At 50.4% G+C, this 22359-nt stretch overlaps 1 protein-coding gene across 2 annotated transcripts; it reads right to left on the minus strand.

The window, feature by feature from the left end:
- Nucleotides 1-3302: 3302 nt before the first annotated feature.
- Catsper3 (cation channel sperm associated 3) lies at nucleotides 3303-21790 on the minus strand. Of its 2 annotated transcripts, XM_070036431.1 has the most exons (8): nucleotides 21590-21790; nucleotides 19995-20148; nucleotides 12341-12580; nucleotides 8163-8345; nucleotides 6897-7037; nucleotides 6233-6352; nucleotides 4657-4811; nucleotides 3303-3432 (listed from the first exon to the last, which is right to left on the minus strand). In XM_070036431.1, the coding sequence occupies exons 1-8, from the start codon at nucleotides 21685-21687 to the stop codon at nucleotides 3336-3338; spliced, it is 1188 nt and encodes a 395-aa protein (XP_069892532.1). In that variant the 5' UTR covers nucleotides 21688-21790; the 3' UTR covers nucleotides 3303-3335. The 2 variants fall into 2 exon arrangements, with proteins under 2 accessions (XP_069892532.1, XP_069892533.1); XM_070036432.1 differs by lacking the exon at nucleotides 8163-8345.
- Between the last annotated feature and the right edge of the window lie 569 nt (nucleotides 21791-22359).

Raw genomic sequence — 22359 nt, forward strand, 5'->3', positions numbered from 1 at the left:
TGGCACACACGGATGGCTTCCTGCCGGTCCTCTGCACGGGTCCCGTTCCCGAGGCTCCCGAGGCCTCCAGCACCGGGGCCAGGATGGAGAAGGCCTCTTCCTCCCCACACACACCCCCTCTTGAGCCCCTTCGCCCAGCCCCTGCTCAGAAGGGGAATCCTGGCTTGATTTGTAAAGTTCCAGAAGTCGTTTTTTAACAAGAAAGAAAGAGAAAAAATAAAAGGCTGCCGGGAGCCAGCACAGAAGAGGAGAATGCGTGTGTGGCCTGTGTTCCAACGCCCCCTGCCCTGCAGTGGCACTCTCCCGTGCCAGTTTGCCCACCTAGAAAGTGGGGAGACGGCGCTGCCTTGGGGCAGACTGTTTTACAAAGAGCCAGATGCCCTTACCCGGGGAGATCCTGGTTTCCCCTTGGCTGTGCGATCGCGGGTAGATTACATCTCTCTTCTTTGCACCTCAGTTTTGCCACGTGTTTGACAGAATTACTTAAAAAACCTAAGTCTGTCTATAATGGTGTACAGTTGAGATGGAGGTGTGCGTGAGAGAGAGACAGAAGTCAGGGAGCAGGAACTTTTGGGGCCCAGGACCGAGGTTAAAATACCGATGGAGTGCTAGTGGCCTGTAATCCCCCTAGCTACTCAGGAGGCTGAGATCTGAGGATCACAGTTTGAGTCCGTGAGATTCTCGTCTCCAATTAATGAGCAAAACGTAAGAAGTGGATATGTGGCTCAAGTGGCAGGGCACAAGCTTTGATCAAAAGAGCTCATGGATAGCATCCAGGTCCTGAGTTCAAGCCCCAATACCGGCATCAAAAAACAAACAACAACAACGAAAAGGACTAGAGATGCACTTAGAGCAGCAACATCTGCTGTGTTGAAAGCCAGACTGGTTTCCAAAGCATCCTGCCTCACCTATATCTGAAGATAGCAAGGGACACAGGTCCCAGTGTCTCCCAGTATTGAGTTTCTAGAAAATTCTCAAACATATTCTCCAGCCGAGCACCAGTGTCATCCTAGCTACTCAAGAGGCTGAGAGCTGAGGATCCTGGTTCAAAACCAGGCAGTCTGTGAGACTCTTATTTCCAATTAACCACCAAAAAGCTGGAAGTAAAGCTGTCTGCTCAAGCGGTTGAGAGATAGCCTTGAGGAAAAAAAAAAAAAATGATGCTCAGGGACAGCATCCAAGCCCTGAGTTTGAGTCTCAGGACCAACATGCGTGCACACACATGCACACATGCACACACACACACACACACACACACACAAATACTAACCAACCCACATATTCACAGTCACTGTTTGGTGGTGAAATCAACCAGTAGTTAAAAATAAGTAAATAAATACATGTCCAGCCTTGGATTCCTGGTCTTCCTGGAGAGACCTGGACTTGGACATGTGGGGATCCAGACCCAGGTCCTGCGGGTGTCCTGCTGCCGCTCCCCTCTCACACACGCTGAACCCCAAGCTGGCAGGCTGGAGACCAAGCCACTCCCTGGGGGGGACGGGGGACACAGCCCTGCTGGCTCCCTAGGGCGGGGCTGGGAGGAAGGGGACCTGCCTTCCCACAGCCAGGCTGGGGCAGGCAGAACTACTCTGCCCCTGAGCCAATCAATAGAAGGTCTGGGCCGAGCCTGTTTGAGTTGGTGAGAGCCCAAGTGGGAATTCCAATCTGCCAGTGTTTGCTCTGCGGCCCCAGAGAGCCAAACAGAAAGGCTGCTTTGGGACTCTTTGCCAAATAAGACTCTGCCAGCAGCGCCAGGCCAGCCCTGTGCACGTCGCCCCGCCCCCCCTCCCGGCTCTCTGAAAGCCTTCTTGTGCCTTCCAGATGCGTGCCATTGTACTCAGAAGTCCCTGTGGTCTAGGCCAAGGCTACCTCCAGCCTGGCACCCAGTCTGATCGGCCCTTACCCCCTTCTGAACCAGCGCTATCTGCAGATCTTTCTCAATCATCTTTGCTCACTTCCAGCTTTTCCTGAGTGGTGTACTGGAGATCGGAGTTTCACGGATTTTCCTGCCCGGGCTGGCTTCGAACTGTGATCCTCAGATCTCAGCCTCCTGAGTGGCTAGGATGACAGGTGTGAGCCACCAGTGCCCGGCTCAAGCTTAGATTTAACATCCTTTTTTTCCTCCCAAGGAAATAGGTGAGATTTCCAAGAACTAGACACTTGCCAAGGAACTCAGGGCTTCTAACTCTAAAATTTGAGCACTTTATGCCTTACTGCCCAGGCTGGCTTTGAATCTCGATCCTCAGATCTCAGCCTCCTTAGTAGCTAGGATGACAGGCATGAGCCACTGGCACCTGGCAGGACACGTTTTTAAATTGTTGGTGGCTCCAGAATGCCCAGAGCAGTAATGCAGAGTTTACCTGAGTTACCAGGGCACACCCAGCATAAACTGTTGACAGTATCTGCTTTGCCCAAGCTCTAGAACACAGACATGGGCTGCGGTCACCAACCAACCTGGCCCCCAAAGCTTCCCCTCTCCCCCGTTTGCTGGCAAGGGTACCAGCAAACCTGGGACTCCTGGCATCTTCGATTACCTCTATTTGGCTGGGTCAGAGGGGTGCCAGGACCTTGGTACTTCTGGGAGACATTTGTCCAGGAAGGATGCAGGTAATGCTACTGTTGAAGTGAAGGGTTTTAAGCCCAGGAAGTAGAGGGTGTGAAGCAGGGGCTGCGGGAGCAGCTCCAGACTTCAATACAGGGCCTATGGGAAATCAGACCAGACTTGCAAAGGGAGTGGGTGGGCGGAGAGCTGAGACTCTGCCATGTGTGGGGTGCTCACACGGATCACATCCCAGAGTTTCCCCCACCCCCCGCCCATCTCCGTGGGCCTGGGGCTTGAGTTTCAGGGCTGGGTGCTGTCTCTGCATTTGTTTTATTTTTTTGCTCAAGGCTAGCACCCTCAGCTCCACTTCTGGTTTTCTGGTGGTTCAGTGGCGATCAGAGTCTCCCGGACTTTTCTGCCCAGGCTGGCTTTGAACCACGATCCTCAGATCTCAGCCTCCTGAGTAGCGAGGATGACAGGCCTGAGTCCCCAGCTTGCAATGGGTGCTGGGAACCATTCTCAGCTTGAAGCCCTCCAGCAGCTTCCTCAGGAGCCTGCTGGGTCCTCATGGGCAGATCTGGGGAGCCTTGGTACCATCCTAACCCCTGGTCATGTGGAGTCTGAGCCTTTGTGGGCTACATCATGGGTGGGGTCCCAGGGAGTCAGATTTCATAGGCACCCCCAGTTCCCACAGGCGGGGAAGCCCCCCGCCCCCTGACATCATAGCAAGCCCGCAGAGGCCAGCTCTGAAAAGCTGTGTTTTAATGGGGTTGTCGTGGCTTTGGAGGGACTTCTAATCAAATGTGTCTAACGTGTCAGAGGTATCCTCGGGCAGGTCCTCGAGCATCAGGGCCAGCACGTTCACGATCTCATAGTAGAGCTCTTGAAGCCTGGAAGGTGAAGCGAGAGGGGGCATCTAAGGCTGGGGAGCGGGTTGCAGGCCAGCCCCACCACAGCATACACCTGGCAGGTGTGGGGTCAGACTGGAGTGAGGTGTTTTTGTTTTTGTCATGGGGCTTGAACTCTGGGCCTGGGCGCTGTCCCTCATCTCTTCAGCTCAAGGCGAGCGCTCTACCACTGGGGCCACAGTTCCACTTCCCGTTTTCTGGTGGTTCAATGGAGATCAAAGTCTCACGGACTTTCCTGTCCAGGCTGGCTTGGAACCGAGATCCTCAGATCTCAGCCTCCTGAGGAGCTAGGATGACAGGCGGGAGCCACCGGCACCTGGCTTGGAGTGAGGTCTTGAGAGTCAGAGGCGGTGGGCTGGCACTGGGCAGGAGGCAGGGGCTGGGCATGCATTAAGTTCCCCCGTGTATCAGGTAGGAGACAGGTCCCTGGGCTGCGTTAGGAACTGTGTGGTGTGACAGATACAGCCTGCTCCACATGGAAGACAAAAGCGGGCCTTCCCTGCTTCCTTCTTCCTTTATCTCCAGTCCCCAAAACTCTCCAAGGGCCTCTCACATTAAGAAAGTCCACTGAGAGCCGGGGGCCAGTGGCTCACGCCTGTCATCCTAGCTACTCAGGAGGCTGAGATCTGAGGATCACAGTTCAAAGCCAGCCCAGGCAGGAAAGTTCGTGAGACTCTGATCTCCCATGAACCACCAGAAAACCGGAAGTGGCGCTGTGGCTCAAGTGGTAGAGCGCTGGCCTGGAGCTGAAGAGTGCAGGACAGCGCCCAGGCCCAGAGGCTCACATACTTTACCATCGTGTCATCAACACAGTGGCTGTGGTGGGACAGGTTGGGAAAGGGGCTCTGACCAGTCCAAGGTCACACTGGAGATAGTGGCAGAACCAGGCTAGGGCTCCCCACTAGCTACCCAGCACCCCTCTTTCTGTCCCCTGAGAAGGGGAGGAGTAGGGAGATACAGGGCGCCCCAGCCGCAGGCCTGCCTGTTCAGCACACAGCTCCCCTAAACCTCTGTCATCAAACCCCTTGTTCTCCGGGAAGGGTTTAGCCCTAGACACCTCCCCAACCTCAAAGTCCGGGGGACGTGAAAAGGCTGGGGCTGACTCTTGTGTTTGTTTCCCAGGACCAGGGTCTGAACCCAGGGCCTCAAGCTTGCTAGCCAGGTGCTGTACTGCTTGAGCCACACCCCCAGCCCCTCAGGACTGACTTGTTGATGGTGATATCCTGATTGTCCAGGGTGGACAGGTAGATGTCAATGAAGGGCAGACTAGTGCCAAAGTCATCCAGCACCATGGGGTCCGTGTGCCGTAGCATCTTCTTGAAGTTCTCTACCAACTCGCCAAAACTCTTGTTGGAGCTTTTCTGGAGAAGGAAGAGAGACATGAGAATGGGGACAAGGGATGATAAATCTCAGTGACAACTGTTACCCTAGCTCCCTAGGAGGCTGAGGTCTGAGAATCGAGGTTCAAAGCCAGCCGCGGACAGGGAAGTCCAGGACATAGTCATCTCTAAGTAAAAAACAAACAAACAAACAAAACAACTTGGAGGTGACAAAGTTCAGGGACAAGCCGGGCACCGGTGGCTCACGCCTGCAATCCTAGCTATTCAGGGGACTGAGATCTGAGGATCACGGTTCAAAGCCAGCCCCGGCAGGAACATTCATGACTTTTATCTCCAATGAACCACCAGAAAGCTGGAAGTGGTGCTGTGGCTCAAGTAGTAGAGCAATTGCCTTGAGCTGAAGAGCTGAGGGACAGCGCCCAGGCCAGGAGTTCAGGCCCCATGACCAACAAAAAGAAAAAAGACTCAGGACCAACACACACACACACACACACACACACACACACACACACACACACACACACACACACACACACACACACACACACACACACACACACACGGCTAAGATACCCAGAGATCTGGGGAATCCTCTACAATACACCCCCAGAAGTTTATCCTGACCCTTCTGAGCCTCTCATGGATGACATAGCATCGTGAGCCACCAGCCCTAAGTACAGGAGGCCAGGGGTAAACTGAGGCACCTGTGAGGGCCCCGTACAGCCCCTTGGGTATGGCCTAGACAGACGTCTCCACCCTGGAGAGACACAGGAGGGCTGTTCTGGTGTTGAGGGGACTCGGCAGGGCGGCCACAGCTGGACCGAGCACACTCAGGCAGGAAAGGGAAGCCACACTCAGGCGGCACAGATGTGGCCACTCCTGCTCTGGTTTTCCACAGCTGAGAAGCTCAGAATGAATGCTACCCGCCAGAGCCTCTGGAACCACGTGAGCCCTGAGCAGCCCCAGCCCAGGGCCCTAAAGACCCTGTAGCCGGTCATGAGGCTGAGCTCTGAGGATCACAGTTCGAGCCTGGACCAGAAAGTCCCTAAGACACTTGCAATTAACCACCAAAAAGCCAGAAGTGGAGCTGTGGCTCACGTGGTAAAGCACTAGCCTTGAGCACAAAAGCTCAGGGACAACACCCAGAACCTGAGTTTAAGCCCCAGGACTGCTCCCCTCTTCTCCCCCCACAAAAAAGAGCATCTCAGTAGAATTCTGCGCACAAAGGAGTGGGCAGAATAATGACCACATTTAACACTCCAATTTTAGCTTGAAGATACTCAAGACTACAGAAAGCAAAGCTTGGTGTGGAAAATACAAAGGGAAGACACCTGCTGCACTGAGAGTGACCCGGATCTGAAGCCCCTGTCTTCTGCCTGCCCTCCCCGGCCATTCCCTCAGCCGCCACCGCCGCGTGTACCCCCTGCCCGTGGGTGACTCACCTGCGTCTGAACCAGCCTACTGACCCTCTCCTGCTGCCGCCGCAGAATCACCTGCTTCTCCTCCATCATGGTTGCGTGCCGCTCGATCATGAGCTCGCGCTTAAACTTCTTGATGGAGTCCTAGAGAGCCAGAGGCTGGCGGTGAGAGGCAGCTTCCCCTGCCCACTGTCCCCTCTCCTGGTCTCTCTCTCCCTGCCTAGCCTAGCAGGAAAATCTGTCCACAGCTCCCAACTCAAGCTGCCAGCAATGGCTGCGTTGGCTTCCCCAGCTTAACTCTGCTTCGAGCAAAGGCAGAGGTTTGGAGAAAGGGGCCGTAAGGACCCATCTAGTGATCTGTGTGTGTGTGTGTGTAATAGGACTTGAACTCAGGGCCTTGAACTCTCCCTTAGCTTTATCACTCAAGGTTGGCACTCTATGCTTTGAGCCACAGAGCCACTTCTGGTTTTCTGGTGGTTCACTGGAGATAAAGACTTTCCTACCCGGGCTGGCCTTGAACTGTGATCCTCAGATCTCAGCCTCCTGAGTAGCTGGGATGACAGGCGTGAGTCCCCAGCATCCATTGAGGGACCCATTTTTGTCTACGTCCACATCCCATCCGGAGACTTGGCCTCCCCCCTGGCCTGACCCCTCCCCCCCACATCCCTCCCCGGGAACACAGCCTCACCTCGGTATGCATGATCATCACCCCCACAAACATGTTGAGGAAGATGAAGGAGGCCAGAAGGATGAAGGTGATGGTGAAGATGCGGCTCACCAGGAAGTTCCGGTTGTCCAACTCTTCCTGCAGGTTTGTCCATCCGTCCACCTGCTCAGGCAGAGAGGGTCATGTTGAGTGCCAAGGCCCAGTACAGTAGCGCCTGGGTCTCACCCCTGCTAGTAGGGGGTGCGGCTGGGGCTACAAGGAGCTGCCACTGCTTCTAGACCTGCTCAACCCCTCCCGGCCCAGCGTCCAGAGCCGTCCCCAACCCCCTCAGGCTCTAGTCTTGCAAATCTCCCATTTTCTCCCCAAAGACATTATCTCTCACCAGCCCACCTTTGAAAAGAAATTAGCAAAACAAAACTACGAATGGAGTTGGAGGCGTGGCTCAGGCGGTAGGACATCAGCCAATGTGCGAAAGCATAAGAGACCGAGTTTGCGTAGTAGATGGAGGAGGAGGAGGAGAAGGAGGAGGAGGAGGAGGAGGAGGAGGAGGAGGAGGAGGAGGAGGAGGAGGAGGAGGAGGAGGAGGAGGAGGAGGAGGAGGAGGAGGAGGAGGAGGAGGAGGAGGAGGAGGAGGATCTGTGGCTCATGCCTGTCATCCTAGCTACTCAGGAGGCTGAGAGCTGAGGATCGTGGTTCAAAGCCAGCCCAGCCAGGAACATTTATGAGACTTATCATCAATAAACTACTCAAAAAAAGCCAGACGTGGAGTTGTGGCTCAAACAGCAGAGTACTAGCCTTGAGCACAAAGAGGCTCAAGGATAGTGCCTGGGACCTGAGTTCAAGCCCCAGAACCACCAGGAAAAAAAAAAGAAAAGAAACAACAAGAACAACACTCCATTCTTTAGGACTCCCACTGAGCCTAGACTTCAGGACTTGGCTCTGCACGCTTCTCCCGGGTGGCTTTGTGCCAGTCCATTTCCAAAAAGGCTTTGTGCTACGAGTCTCATTTATAACTTCATCCAAAGGAAGCATCGTGTGAGAAGACTTAGGACCCGGTGCCACGTGGAAATGACTTAAAGAAGTCCCAGGATTCGAGACAGCGCTAGCTCTCTCCTCACCAACTGGCCTGCGGGATCCCTGGGTACCAGTCCTCAGTGACCCCAGAATCAATGGAATGCCTGGACCAGGGGGAAGGACCCCTCTCCCAATTCCCGCCCTGCAGGCCTGCAGATCTGCATGGTCTCCCTGCTCCAGGGCCCTGCCCACCGCCCTGCTCTTCAACAGTACCGTGGCCAAGCTGAAGAGGGTGAAGAAAGCCACGGCCAGATTGCCCCAGTTATCCAGATCGCCCTTGTCCGAGACTCCGAACAGGCAGAAGCCCAGGATGGAGAAGATGTACATGAGGATGAAGAGCAGCGTGAGCACGGAGGCCACGGTGTAGACCGTCTGTCCCACGGCTGTGATGAGAGTCTGCGTGGAAGGGAATACGGTCATCAGGCACGCGTGGCTCGGCTGGGCCAGCTCAGAGGCCTGGGGTCCCTTCTGCCGGGCACCTGGTGGCAGGGGAGATCTCCAGTGAGTGCTGGCAGGATGAATGAATGAATGAATGAAGTGGATCAGAACTTGTATGTCCTGGGGGCCGCATCTGTCCTGCATCTGCCCTCAGCTGCCTGGGGTGGCCTCCCGTCCATACCACAGATGCCCCTGTGGTCATCCCAGGATCCAGCAGGCTCCAATGCTCGGCCCCAGGCCCAGTGATCTGGGAAGCGCCCTGCATTGGCCATGGAGAGGGCTCCAAGGAATAGGTTTCCCGCTCTTTCTGGGCCTGGCCTTCACTGGCCGGTCCTCGGCTTGTGACCTCAGCCTTCCCCGCTATGAAATGGGGCAATTGTCTCACCACCCCCTATAGGGCTGGCGGAGACCCGGGAAACAGTGTATGGAGCCTCCAAACCCTAGAGTCTTGTAGAGAGCAAATACAATCTATCAATTGAGTGCATGAAGGGCTATCTGTCTGTCCGTCTATCTATGTATCTATCTATGTAAGTATGTATCTATCTATGTAAGTATGTATCTATCTATGTATCTATGTGTCTATCTATCTATCTATCTATCTATGTAAGTATGTATCTATCTATGTATCTATCTATGTAAATATGTATCTATCTACCTATCTGTCTATCTAATTGTGTGCGCACGCTGGGCGTGTGTGTGCTCGTACGCACTCCTCCTAGGGCTTGAACTCAGGGCCTAGGTGCTACTCCTTAGCTTTTTCACTCAAGGCAAGCGCTCTACCACTTTGAGCTCCACTTCCAGCTTTGTGGTGGTTCATCGGAGATAATGGTCTCACAGACATTCCTGCCCAGGCAGGCTTCTAACTGTGATCCTCAGACCTCGTAAGTAGGATGACAGGCGTGACCACCAGTGCCTGGCTCCAGTTTGGTTTTCTGTCCACCTTCCTTACTTCTGCTCCTACTAGACACCAGCTTTGATATCCAGCACGTCAGGCATTCATCACCTTTCCTTCAAGGAGAGGATACAGGGTCATCTACCTCTAACCGCCCCCCCAACAACAAGGGGAGAGGGTGTGGAGAAAAGGGGATAGTGACTTGATTTACCCTGAGAAGTCTCCAACCCCCAGCCATGGAGGGAGGCCATCACAGGAGCACAACAAAGGTTGCAAGTAGCAGAGATGAAAAGATACAGAGGGCTGGGTGCCAGTGGCTCACGCCTGTCATCCTCGCTACTCAGGAGGCTGAGATCTGAGGATCGCAGTTCAAAGCCAGCCTGGGCAGGAAAGTCTGTGAGACTCTGATCTCCAATAAACTACCAGAAAACTGGAAGTGGCCCTGTGGCTCAAGTGGTAGAGTGCTGGCCTGGAGCTGAAGAGCTGAGGGACTGGACCCAGGCCCAGAGTTCAAGCCTCACAACCAAAAGAAAAGATACAGAGGGGTCAATGATTACTTCAGAGGCCACGCAGCAGGATTTGAGAGGAGTTGGGCAAGTCCTGTAAGGTTGGGACACCCTGCATCGGAAGAGGAGGAAATCCCAGGTGCAGGGATGTGCGGGCAGGGCTGGGGCACATGTGTGGGAGAGAGGGGTACAAAGAGTCCTAGGCAGCAGAAAAGATGGTCCCGAGATAATACGCAGAGGGGATGGGAGAGAAGGCAGGCTGCAGTCCGGAGAAGACAGCGCCAAGGGCCAGGCCAAGAAAAACAACACCGGGGGGAGGTCAGGTGGGAGACACAGGAAGCAGGGACGAAGGGAGCAGGGGAAGATGAACCCTGGACCTAGTGACAAGCAAATGGCCAGCCACCTTGTGCAGGCCACTTCCTGCCAACAGAAGGAAGAAACAGCCCAGAAATGGGCCAGGAAGAAGGAAGGAGAGGCAAGACTGGACACAGACACAGACACACACACAGACACAGACACACACACACACACACACACACACAGAGGCGAGCAAGGAAAGAGTGACTGCATGAACACACAGGCCCCGCCCCTTCCTCCACGGCTGCTCCCCCACAGAGTTGGACCTGGCAGAGGGTAAGATTTGTTCTGGAAGCTTCTGGGGCAAGGAAAGGTTAGTCACCCCCTAATCTCAGCACTTCAGGGGAATTTGGCGGAGTGGAGTTAAGAGGCTACCCCCAATTCAGAAACACTTGCCTGGGTCACCTCAGAGAAGAGGCAAATCACCCCTGCCATCTTTGTTTTTTGGGGGGGAGAGGGAGATGTAGCGTCTCTTCATTTCACTATTGTCTTTTTCCTTTGGCCCTTTGCCTCGTCCTATCTACATTCAGATTTCTACTTGATGTTCAACGTGCTTTTATTTGCGTTTTTTTTTAATACAGAAAAGATGACACTGCCCCCCAAGAACTGGAGATAAATGGGAATTGAAAAAGAAATAGAGGGGAAGAGAGGGAATGGGAGAAGCAACCAAATTTTAGCCAAGTCAGACGCTGGTGGCTCAGACCTGTCATCCTAGCTACTTAGGAAGCTGAGATTTGAGGATCAGGGTTCAAAGCCAGACCGGAGCAGGAACATCTGTGAGACTTATCTCCAATGAACCACCAGAAAAATGGAAGTGATGCTGTGGCTGAAAGTGGTAGAGCGTTAGCTTTCAGCCAAAATTGCTCAGGGACAGCACCCAGGCCCTGACTTGAGGCCGCAAGACCAACAAAAACACCCACTTTTATCCAGTGGAGGAAGCAAGCTATATGATCCAAGTTACTGAGGCCTGAAGAGGCCTAGGCCTGTAAGACAAGTCATCTGTACTATCAGAAAGTCAGTCACTGTGGTCCAGTGGGTTTGGGAGAGAATGATAGAAGAAGGGGAAATATTGATAAAGATGCTTTGTACTCATTTTTTTCCCCCAGTCCTGGGGCTTGAACTCACGGCCTGGGCACTGTCCCTGAGCTTCTTTTGCTCAAGGCAACAACTCTGTCACAGCACCATTTCCAGTACTTTCTGTTCACGTGGTGCTGAGGAATCAAACCCAGGGCTTCATGCATGCTAGGCAAGCACTCTACCACTGAGCCACCTTCCCAGCCTGCTTTGTACTCTTAAACTTGACATATTAAAACCCTCTGTACAACTACTTAAAGAAATAAAATGAATAATGATATAAAAGCAGAACATGGGGGCTGGGAAAGTGGCTCAGTGGTAGAGTGCTTGCCTCGCATGCGTGAGGCCCTGGGTTTGATTCCTCAGCACCACATAAGCAGAAAAAGCCAGAAGTGGCGCTGTGGCTCAAGCGGTAGAGCACTAGCCTTGAGCTGAAGAGCTGAGGGACAGCGCCCAGGCCCAGAGTTCAAGCCCCACAACAGACCAAAAAAAAGCAGAACATATGGAAGCTAGGAAAGAAGAAAAAGGAGGAGGAGAAGGAGGGGGAGGAGGAAGAGAAGGAGGAGGAGGAGGAGCAGGAGGAGGAGGAGGAGGAGGAGGAGGAGGAGGAGGAGGAGGAAGAAGAGGAGTAAGGAGGAGGAGGAAGAGGAGCAGGTGGAGGAAGAGGAGAGGAGGAGGAGGAGGAGGAAGAGGAGGAGGAGGAGGAGGAGGAAGAAGAGGAAGAGGAGGAGGAGGAGGAGGAGGAGGAAGAAGAGGAGGAAGAGGAGGAGGAGGAGGAGGAAGAGAAAGAGGAGGGGGAGGAGGAAGAAGAGAAAGGAAGAGGGAGCCAGCCTCTCCTCAGCACAGGAAGGGGGGGGGGAAATCACATGACCTCTGTAGTCAGACATACCTTTCAAACCTTTTCAACTGTCAGCTGACCCTATTTAACTGCCCAATGGTCTTGGGCCTCAAGGTATTCATCTGTAAAGTGGAGCTACCAACACCTATCTTAACACTGTTTTCAGATTAATTGAGATGATACTGGCTCAACCTGCCACACAGCGGAAGACGAAGCCAGCCGTGGGCTGGTAACTTCCTCCCAGGCTGGTGGGCCCCTTCTCCGCCCTCAGGCCCTGAACACTCACCCTGATGCCTCGGCTATAGGGGATGAGCTTGAGAATGCGCAGGGACTGGATGCCGTCCGCCACGTTGAGGTAGCGGTAGTGTTTGCCCTTGATCTTGCGGAGCAGGTAGGGGATAAAGATGATGATGATGATGACTACATCCAGCAGGTTGTAACCGTCCTTCCAGTAGTCCAGGGGGTCCACATAGACTTTCAGGCAGAACTCCGAGGTGCAGATGGACACAAAGATGATTTCTGAGATCTGCAGGAAAGGCAGGGTTGGAGACATCAAACCAAACATAGAGCCCTACATCCTGGCCCTCTCCGTGCCCACCAGGGCCTCTCAGTGGGTCTCACTCTCCTCCCCTTCTGTACCTTTCCTGGCATTGAGCCTGGAGCTAGGCTGGACCCCAGGTACTTTGAATGGATAAATAAGTGGATGGATGGGTAGATGAGTGGATGGGTGGGTAGATGGGTAGGTGGGTGGATGGATGGATGGATGGATGGGTGAGTGGATAGATAGGTGGACAGATGGGGTAGATGGATGATGGGTGGATGGATAGATAGGTGGGTGGAAAGGGTAGATGTATGGATGGGTAGGTGTATGGATGAATGAATGGATGTATGGATGGGTGGATTGATGGATAGGGAGATGGAAAAGGTGGGTGGATGGATGAATGGGTGGGTGGATGGATGGATGAGTGGATGGATGGGTGGATGAATGGATGGATGGGGTAGATAGATGGATGGATGAGTGGATAGATGGGTGGATGGATGGGTGGATGGATGGATGAGTAGATGGATGGATGCATGGATGGATGGATGGGTGGATGGATGGATGGATGAGTGGAGGGATGGGTGGATGGATGGATGGGTGGGTGGGTGGATGGATGGATGAGTGGGAGTGGATGGATGGGTGGATGGATGGGTGGGTGGGTGGGTGGATGGGTGGGTGGATGGATGGATGAATGGATGAATGGATAAATGGATGGGTGGATGGATGGATGGATGGATGGGTGGGTGGGTGGGTGGATGAATGGGTGGGTGGATGGATGGGTGGGTGGATGGATGGATGAATGGATGAATGGATAAATGGATGGGTGGATGGATGGATGGATGGATGGATGGGTGGGTGGGTGGGTGGGTGGGTGGGTGGGTGGGTGGAGGGATGGGTGGATGGATTGGTAGAACAGACCCTAGTCAATGCTCAACATGTCAAGCCACCTGACATAAAGATCCCCAAAGAAGGTTTCAAGTGTTCTCAGCATGAATATACAGTAAGTTCACCTTATATTTTGGACTTATTATATGCAGTTTTGACTAAGCATAGTCAAAAACAAATAAATAAAAGGAAATTCAAGCCAGACACTGGTAGCTCATGCCTGTAATACTAGCTATTCAGGAGGCTGAGATCTGGGGACTGTGGCTCAAAGCTAGCCCATGGAAGAGAGTCAGTGAGACTTGTAGCTCTAATTAACCACCAAAAAAATTAGAAGTGGTGCTGTGGCTCAAGTGGTAAAGTGCTAGCCTTGAGCACAAAGAGGCTCAGGGACAGCACCCAAGCCCTGAGTTCAAGCCCTAGGACCAGGAAAAAAAAAAGAAACAAATAAATAGACTTGATATCTTTTTCTTCCCCCCCCCCACCTCTTTCGTTCCCTCCCTCGCTCCCTCCCTTTCTTTCTTGTATTGAACTCAGTACCTCATGGTCTACCACCTGAGCCATGCTTTCATCCATATGTATTTTTAGTCACAATTTTCATTATTTTTAAGTAGTTGTACAGAGGGGTTACCATTGAATAATTCTGTTTATAACTATAATGCATCTTTTCTTTTCTTTTCTTTTCTTGTCGGTCCTGGGGCTTGAACTCTGGGCCTGGGTGCTGTCCCTGAGCTCTTCAGCTCAAGGCGAGCACTCTACCACTTGAGCCACAGCGCCACTTCCGGTTTTCTAGCAGTTTATTGGGGATAGGAGTCTCACAGACTTTCTGCCCAGCTGGCTTTGAACCGCGATCCTGAGATCTCGGCCCCCTGAGTAGCTGGGATGAGAGGCGTGAGCCACCAGCGCCTGGCTACTACAATGTATCTCCAATCTATAGTCCTTTTACTTTTACATCAGGTCTCAAGCTTTTGCTGGAGCCAGCCTCTGAGGTGGATCCTCACACCTCCACTTCCGAAGCAGCTGGTACTACAGCTGTGCCATCACACCCAAGCTTAAATGGACCTGTCATCTTGACCACCATCCAGGATTTTCTCACGATTCCTTTCATCATTCGTGATAGAAAAAAATGTCAAATGCCTAATCATGTGCCAAGCAAGCAGTTCTAGGAACTGGGAAATTAATGGATGCCATAGAAGTGCTCTTCCCCGCTGCCCCCCACCCCACTCCTACTTCCCTGGAAACCTACAGCCTAGAGGAGAGCCAGAAATGCTAAAACACACAAGAAGCATGCTATTTGGGTAAGAAGGAGAATAAGCCAGGGAAAGTAAGGAAGGGGTTTCAAAAAAGGTGGTCAGTCACTGGGCGCAGGTGAATCACACCTACAACCCTTGCTAGTCAGGAAGCTGAGATCTGAGGATCGAGGTTCCAACGAACCACCTAAAAAACACAAGTGGTGCTGTGGCTCAATGTGGTAGAACGCTAGCCTCGAGCAAAACAAACAAACTTACAGTGTCCAGGCCCTGAGTTCAAGACCCCATGGCCAACCAAGAAAAAGAAAAGGTTGTACAAGTCGTTATGTCGAAAAACGAACTTTACAACTTTGGTGTGTGTGATGGGGATTGGGGGGTATGGGAAGGGATGGGAAGGGGAAACAAAGGAGGCGGCAACAATGCTTGACAAGAAATGTACTCATTACCTTGCCCATGTAATTGTAACCTCTCTGTATGGTATTTTCACAATAAAAAATAAAAGAAAAAGAGCAGGTTAGGAAGACTGGGAGTTGCACACGCAGCGCGTGCGTGAGCATGCTGGTGTGTGTCATGTTCCTTTCTCAGAATGCCATTGGTTATTCTTGGTCTGATGGCTAAGCTAGCTTCACGGTGTGACTTGTCTCTGTGGGACAGGGGGGCTGACGCACTCCACCAATGCACAGGTTTTGTATGCAGAGCGCTGTGTCTTCCACGCACATAAAACCACCCACTGCAGGCTAGATGGAAGCTGTTTCTTGGTTTTGGTTATTTTTTTTTTTTTTTGGTCGGTTGTGGGGCTTGAACTCTGGGCCTGGGTGCTGTCCCTCAGCTCTTCAGCTCAAGACAAGCGCTCTACCACTGGAGCCACAGCACCACTTCAGGTTTTCTGGTGGTTTATTGGAGATAAGAGTCTCACGGACTTTCCTGCCCAGGCTGGCTTTGAACTGTGATCCTCAGATCTCAGCTTCCTGAGTAGCTAGGATTACAGGCGTGAGCCACCAGCACCTGGCTCTTTCTTTCTTTCTTTCTTTCTTTCTTTTTTTTTTTTTTTGGTCAGGGAGGAAGCTAGAAATCTTAAGCTGCTAAGGCAATGATTTGTAGTTCGTATGGCATAAAGTTTATTGGAGGGGTTTTTTTCCCTGTAAGATTGTGTCAGCTAGATTTTCAAATTTGTAAGTATTATGTTATATATATATATATATATATATATATATATATATATATATATATATATATATAATTTTAGTATATATTATATTAGAATTATATACATGTATAATATATATATATATATATATATATATATATTATGTACTTACCTTTTTTAATTCCTGTGATCCAGGTCTTCTACTTATTTTGATTGTTTCAGGGAGAAAGTTTCTTATTTTGTAACTAGATCTAGATCTAACTTTTGACTTTCTGGGTTCTTCCCGGCCCCCTGCTCTTTCTTCCCCCTGCCCCCCCCGCCCCCCCCTCCCAGTCACCCCCATCATGGGGCTTGAACTCAGGGTCTAGGTACTGTCCCTGAGCTTTTTCCACTCAAGGTTAACACACTACCTCTTGGAGCCATGGCGCCCCTTCTGGTTTTCTGGTGGTTAGTTGGAAATAAGTCTCGCAGGAACTTTTCTGCCCTGGTTGGCTTTGAACTGTGATCCTCAGATCTCAGCCTCCTGAGTAGCTAGGATTATAGGTGTGAGCCATCAGTGCCCAGAGGTACTTTGAGTGACTTGAGTCTGTTTTTATTCTTACTGTTTCTGTTTTTACTTTTGCTATTTCCTTCATTCTACTAGTTTTGGTTTTACTTTATCCTGTTGCTCTTGTTGCTCCTTTCCCAAGATTTCAGTATATCTGTATATGTACTGAATATATGTGTTTATATATGTTCTCTATATATACATATATACTGGCAGTGCTGGAGATTGAATGTGTATATGTTCACATCTATGCTAGGCAAGTGCTCTACCATTGAGTTTTATCCCCTTATTGGGTTTTCTTTTTGGATTGGTTAGTTGGTTTGGGTTTTGTTGTTGTTGTTGTTTTGTTTGTGATAAGTTCTTACTATGGAATTCAGACTTCCCTCAATTTATGATCCTCCTATCTCAGTCTCCTGAAAGCTGAGATTTTAGGCATGTTTCACGATGTTAATTATTAACTTAATTGAGATAATTCACATACTATATAATTCTTCCACTTTAAAGTTTGGGGTACCAATTCTTTTGTGTGTGTGTGTGCTAGTCCTGGAACTTGAACTTGGGGGGCCTGGGCACTGTCCCTGAGCTTCTTTTGCTCCAGGCTAGCACTTTTCCACTTGAGCCACAGTTCTATTACTGGCTTTTTCCTTTTTTGATAGTTTCGTGGAGATCAGAGTCTCACAGACTTCACTACTAGGGCTTGCTTTGAACTGTGATCCTCAGATTTCAGCCTCCTAAGTAGCTAGGATGACAGGCATGAACTACCAGTACGAGGCTCCTTTTTTTTTTTTTTATTGTAGTGAATAGGTAAGACACATAGTATAAAATGTACCCTTTTAAATATTTGAAGCGGTACAATCAAGTGGCATTGTGTATTCAGTGTCAGGCCTTCTTTATCCCAATCAGAGACTTTCCACTCAACCCCTCAAGTCTCTGGCAAAGTATTCTGCTATGAAGTTACCCATTCGAGGTGCTTCAGGTAAGTGTAACCATACAGCATTTGTCCTTTTGTGTCTGGCTTTCACTTAAAGTCAAGTTCTCATCCACATTGTAGCTCATCCGAATTCCGTTCCTTTTTAAAGCCTTGTTAACAGTCCATCTTCTGCATGTATCACTTCCGTGTATCCATGCATGTTTGTGGGTATCTGGGTGGCTCTAACTTTTTGCCTATTATATATAAATAAAGCTGCTGTACTCAGAGGCACAAACATCTGTTGGATTCCTGCTTTCTGTTCTTTTGTCCATGTACACAGAAGCAGGATGGCTAGATCTTTTACCTGCTTAACCCCTTCTGTCCACGGTTTGGACCTTTCGATGTTCTTACAAGCAACATACATCCATTTTCACAAACGTTTGTTTATAAAACTACAGCAAACAGTCATCCTATCGGGTGAGACATTGTACATTGTTGTGTCTTTTTTGTTGTACTAGTAGTGGGGCTTGAATTCAGGGCCTGGGTGGTATCCTTTAGCTGCTTCTACACAAGGCTGGTGCCCTACCATTTGAGGGCCACACCACTACTTCTGGTTCTGTCATTGGTTTATTGGAGAGTAGAGTCTCACAGACTTTCCTGCCTGGGCTGGCTTTTTAAACTGTGATCCTCAGATCTAAGCCTCCTGAGTAGAGAGAGTTATAAGGCCTTGTCATTGTGTTTTTAATTTGCATTTCCCGAAGGACTGGTGATGCTGATAATTGTTTCATAGGTTTATTGGCCATTTGTAATGTCTCTGGAGAAATTATCTTTTTAAGTTCTTTACTCCTTTTCAATCTAGATTGTTTTGTTGTGAGGTTTTATTGTTGGTAGTACTGGTAGAAATGGGGCTTGAACTCAAGGCTTGGGCACTTTCCTTGAGCTTTCCTGCTCAAGGTTAGTGCTCTTATCACTAGAGCTACACCTCCACTTCCAGCTTTTTGGTGTTTAATTGGAGATAAGAGTTTCTGGGGCTTTCCTGCCTGGTCTAGCTTTGAACCTGGGTCCTCAGATCTCAGTCTCCTGAATAGTCAGAATTACAGGTATGAGCCACTGATGCCCAATAATAAGTGTTCTTGGATGAAACAAATTATTTTAATGTTGATAAGCCTAAGTTATCTATTTTCTTTCCTAGGTGTTCATTTTCCCCTCTACCTTTTACCCAATCCAGGGTGATTACAATTACTGTCTGTGTTTTCTTCTAAGAGTTTTACCTCTTATACTTATATGTTTCCTTTCTTCTTTTTTTTTTTTTTTTTGTCGGTTGTGGGGCTTGAACTCTGGGCCTGGGCGCTGTCCCTGAGCTCTTCAGCTCAAGACTAGCACTCTACCACTTAAACCACAGCGCCACTTTTGGTTTTCTGGTGGTTCATTGGAGGTAAGAGTCTCAGGGACTTTCCTGCCCAGGCTGGGTTTGAGCTGCAATCCTCAGATATCAGCCTCCTGAGCAGCTAAGATTATAGGTGTGAGCCACTGGTGCCCAGCATGTTTAGGTTTCTTTGGGGTTCATTTGTATGTATGGTGTGAGGGAGGGGTCCCAACTCTTGTACCTGTGGATTACTCTCACACAATTTGCTGGGTTCTTCCTCCATCCAGTGGCTTTGGCAGCCTTGTCTAAAACCCAACTGACCATCGACATTTGAACTTATTTCTAAATTTTCAGTTTCGATTCCACTGTTCTGCCAGTCTCTTTTGATGCTCTCCTTTTCTTGCTTTACATTTTCTGTGCTGAAGTATCTTAAATACGTTGCTTCATTATTATTTAAAAGAAAACATTTTTGAAGCAGGTCTTAAGTAGGTAGCCTAGGCTGGGCTTGAACTCACAAACCTCCTGCCTTTACCTCTTATGTGAGCGATTACAGTCAACACTCCAGGGTTCCATTGTTTCATTTGGCATAAAGTTTTACCATAGCAAAATCTGATAACTGCCTTTTCCTTACTAGCCACATTACAGTTTCTTCCATCGTGTGTGTGTGTGTGTGTGTGTGTTTGTGTCTGTGTGTGCGCGCGTGCGTGCGCACGTGCGTTCGTGCATGTGCATGCGCACACCAGTCCTAGGACTTGAACTCAGGTCCTAGGCACTGTCCCTGAGCTTTTTTTTTTTTTTTTCTCAAGGCTGGTGCTCTATCACTTGAGTCACAGCGCCACTTCCGGTTTTCTGGTGGTTCATTGGAGATAGGAGTCTCATGGAGTTTCCTGCCCGGGCTGGCTTTGAATGGAGATCCTCAGATCTCAGCCTCCTGAGTAGCTGGGATGACAGGTGTGAGCCACCGGCATCCAGCTCAAAATATATTTTAAAAGTCCTTGGGGGGCTGGGAAGGTGGCTCAGTGGTAGAGCGCTTGCCTTGCATGCATGAGGCCCTGGTACAATTCCTCAGCACCACATAAGCAGAAAAAGCTAGACGTGGTGCTGTGGCTCAAGTGGTAGAGTGCTAGCCTTGAGCTGAAGAGCTGAGGGACAGCGCCCAGGCCCAGAGTGCAGGCCCCACGACCGACAAAAAAAAATCCTTAGGATTCTTTTCTCTATGGGAAAATGGCCCCCCCAAAATGCCTTCAAAACCTTACAACATTTGCAGAAATAAAACAGGCCTGCTCTTCCCACTTACCTCAAATACCCTGAACAAGCGGTATCGGATGTCATAACTGGTCCACAAGACCATGAAAAAGGCATTGAGAGAGATGGTGGTGATGATAAGTGTCCTGAAGATGCCGCTCTCTATGACCTTCCTCATGAACGCCTGGCACTGATGGTCTCGCCTCCTGGGAGAAGGAGATGGGAAGGTTTGGTTACCATAGGAGAACTACATTCCCACAATACACCCAACGAAGGGATGAGGGACAAGGGAATATAAACACATGCACGTGCAACTCCTCCTCCCTCGTTTTTTTTCAAGTCAAGGAGAACACTCTAGCATTTGAGCCAAAGCACCATTTAAGGTTTTCTGGTGGTTTACTGGAGATGAGTCTCATGGAGCCCGGCACCTGTGGCTCACGCCTGTCATCCTAGCTACCCAAGAGGCTGAGATCCTGAGGATCACGGTTCAAAACCAGCCTGGGCAGGAAAGTCTATAAGACTCTTATCTCCAATGCACCAACAGAAAACAGGAAGTGGTGCTGTGGCTCAAGTGATAGAGTGCTCGCCTTGAGCTGAAGAGCTGAGGGATAGTGCCCAGGACCAGAGTTCAAGCCCCACGACTGACCAAAAAAAAAAAAAAAAAGTCTCATGGACTTCCTTGCCCGGGCTGGCTTTCAACCTTGATCCTCAGATCTCAGTGTCCTGAGTAGCTAGGATGACAGGTGTGAACCACCAGCTCCCAGCTTCCTCCCTCCTTCTTATGCCAAAGAATCCTCTGTCTTTTATTTATTTATATGGTCATGGGGCTTGAACTCTGGGCCTGGGCGCTGTCCCTCAGCTATTCAGCTCAAAGCTAGTGCTCTACCACTTGAGCCACAGTACCACTTCTAGCTCTTTCTATTTATGTGGTACTGAGGAATGGAACCCAGGGCCTCATGCATGGGAGGCAAGCACTCTACCACTGAGCAACATTCCCTCCTCTGTCTTTATTCACTGGGTCAACTTTTGTGTGTGTTCCAGTACTGAAACTTAAACTCAGGGCCTGAGCACTGCCCCTGAGCTCTTTCGCTCAAGGGTAATGCTCTACCACTTGAACCCATAGCCCTGCTTCTGGCTTTTTGGTGGCTAATTGGAGATAAGAGCCTCATGGACTTTCCTGTCTGGGCTGGCTTCAAACTGTGATCCTCAGCTCTCAGTCTCCTGAGAAGCTCTGATTACAGATATGAGCGGCCAGGAGTCCGTGTAGTCAACCAATTTTTGTTTAGTGATGACTATTGTCAGGTAATACAAGGACACAATGTAAACACTATTAAATATTCTCAGTCTATAAGGAAAAACTAATAGCAAGAAGTGGAGGTGTGGCTTAAGTGAAAGTCTTGAGTGGAAAGGCTAAAGGACAGCACCCAGGCCCTGAGTTCAAGCCCCGGGACAAACAAAAAAAATATCTAAGAAAAACCACTAGGCCAGGCACCAGTGGCTAACACTTGTCATCCTAGCTACCCAGGAGGCTGAGATCTGAGGATCAAGGTTCAAAGCCCGCCCAGGCAGGAAAGTCTAGCGTGACAGGAGTGACCACAGGTGCCCGGCTCCTCAGCACAATTCTTAGCAACAGAGGGAGTGATTTACTTCAGATTCTTGATTCTTGAATGGACAGCCTCAGATGCGATATGTAACAATGAACCAGAAGCTTTTTTCTTAGATTCCTTGTCCACATGCTGGGTCATTGTTCAAATTTTCAAGCTTGATTCCTCACTTTGGATCATGTGACTGAAAAAAAAAAATCTCCGCTCAGGGATCCCTCCCGTCTGGACTCCAGGGGGCAGCAGAGAGGGGTCCACCAAGGGAATCTCTGCTTTATGAGGTCACTGCCTGGGCATTCCACAGGCCACTGGTCTGCAGGCCTGTCCTCGGATCCTTCTTCTCACTGATGGTAGTTGCCTCTGTACAGCAAGAATACGGACTGGGCAGAAGCAAGGAACAGGAAATCAGAGGTCAGGAGCGTATCCAGGATCCAGTCAAATCATCCATCTCTTCACCTGGCTAGGTGAGCACAGGGCATCCTAAAAATGAGAAGCCCAAAGACCACATGTGCTCCAGCAGCAGCCACCCACACGGGCCCACGGCCTGGAGGGCATTTCTCTAGTAGGACACAGCTGGGCATGTGGTGCACGCCTGTAATCCCAGCCACAGCAGTCAGCAGGCATGGCAGATTGGGGAATCCTCTTCTGACCAAGGAGCTGGTTGAGACACCAAGCCACACATTACAGCTGAACACTGTCATGGGTCTCGATGTTGCAGGGGCATCTCACAGAACTCAAAGTTCAACAGTGTAGTTCTGGCCGGGATTAGAAAGCCTGCAGACCATTCCAACCTCATACTGTAGCTCCACACACCGA

This window comes from Dipodomys merriami, unplaced genomic scaffold, assembly GCF_024711535.1.
Source record: "Dipodomys merriami isolate MVZ:Mamm:240054 unplaced genomic scaffold, mDipMer1.0.p SCAF_271, whole genome shotgun sequence".
NCBI lineage: Eukaryota > Metazoa > Chordata > Mammalia > Rodentia > Heteromyidae > Dipodomys > Dipodomys merriami.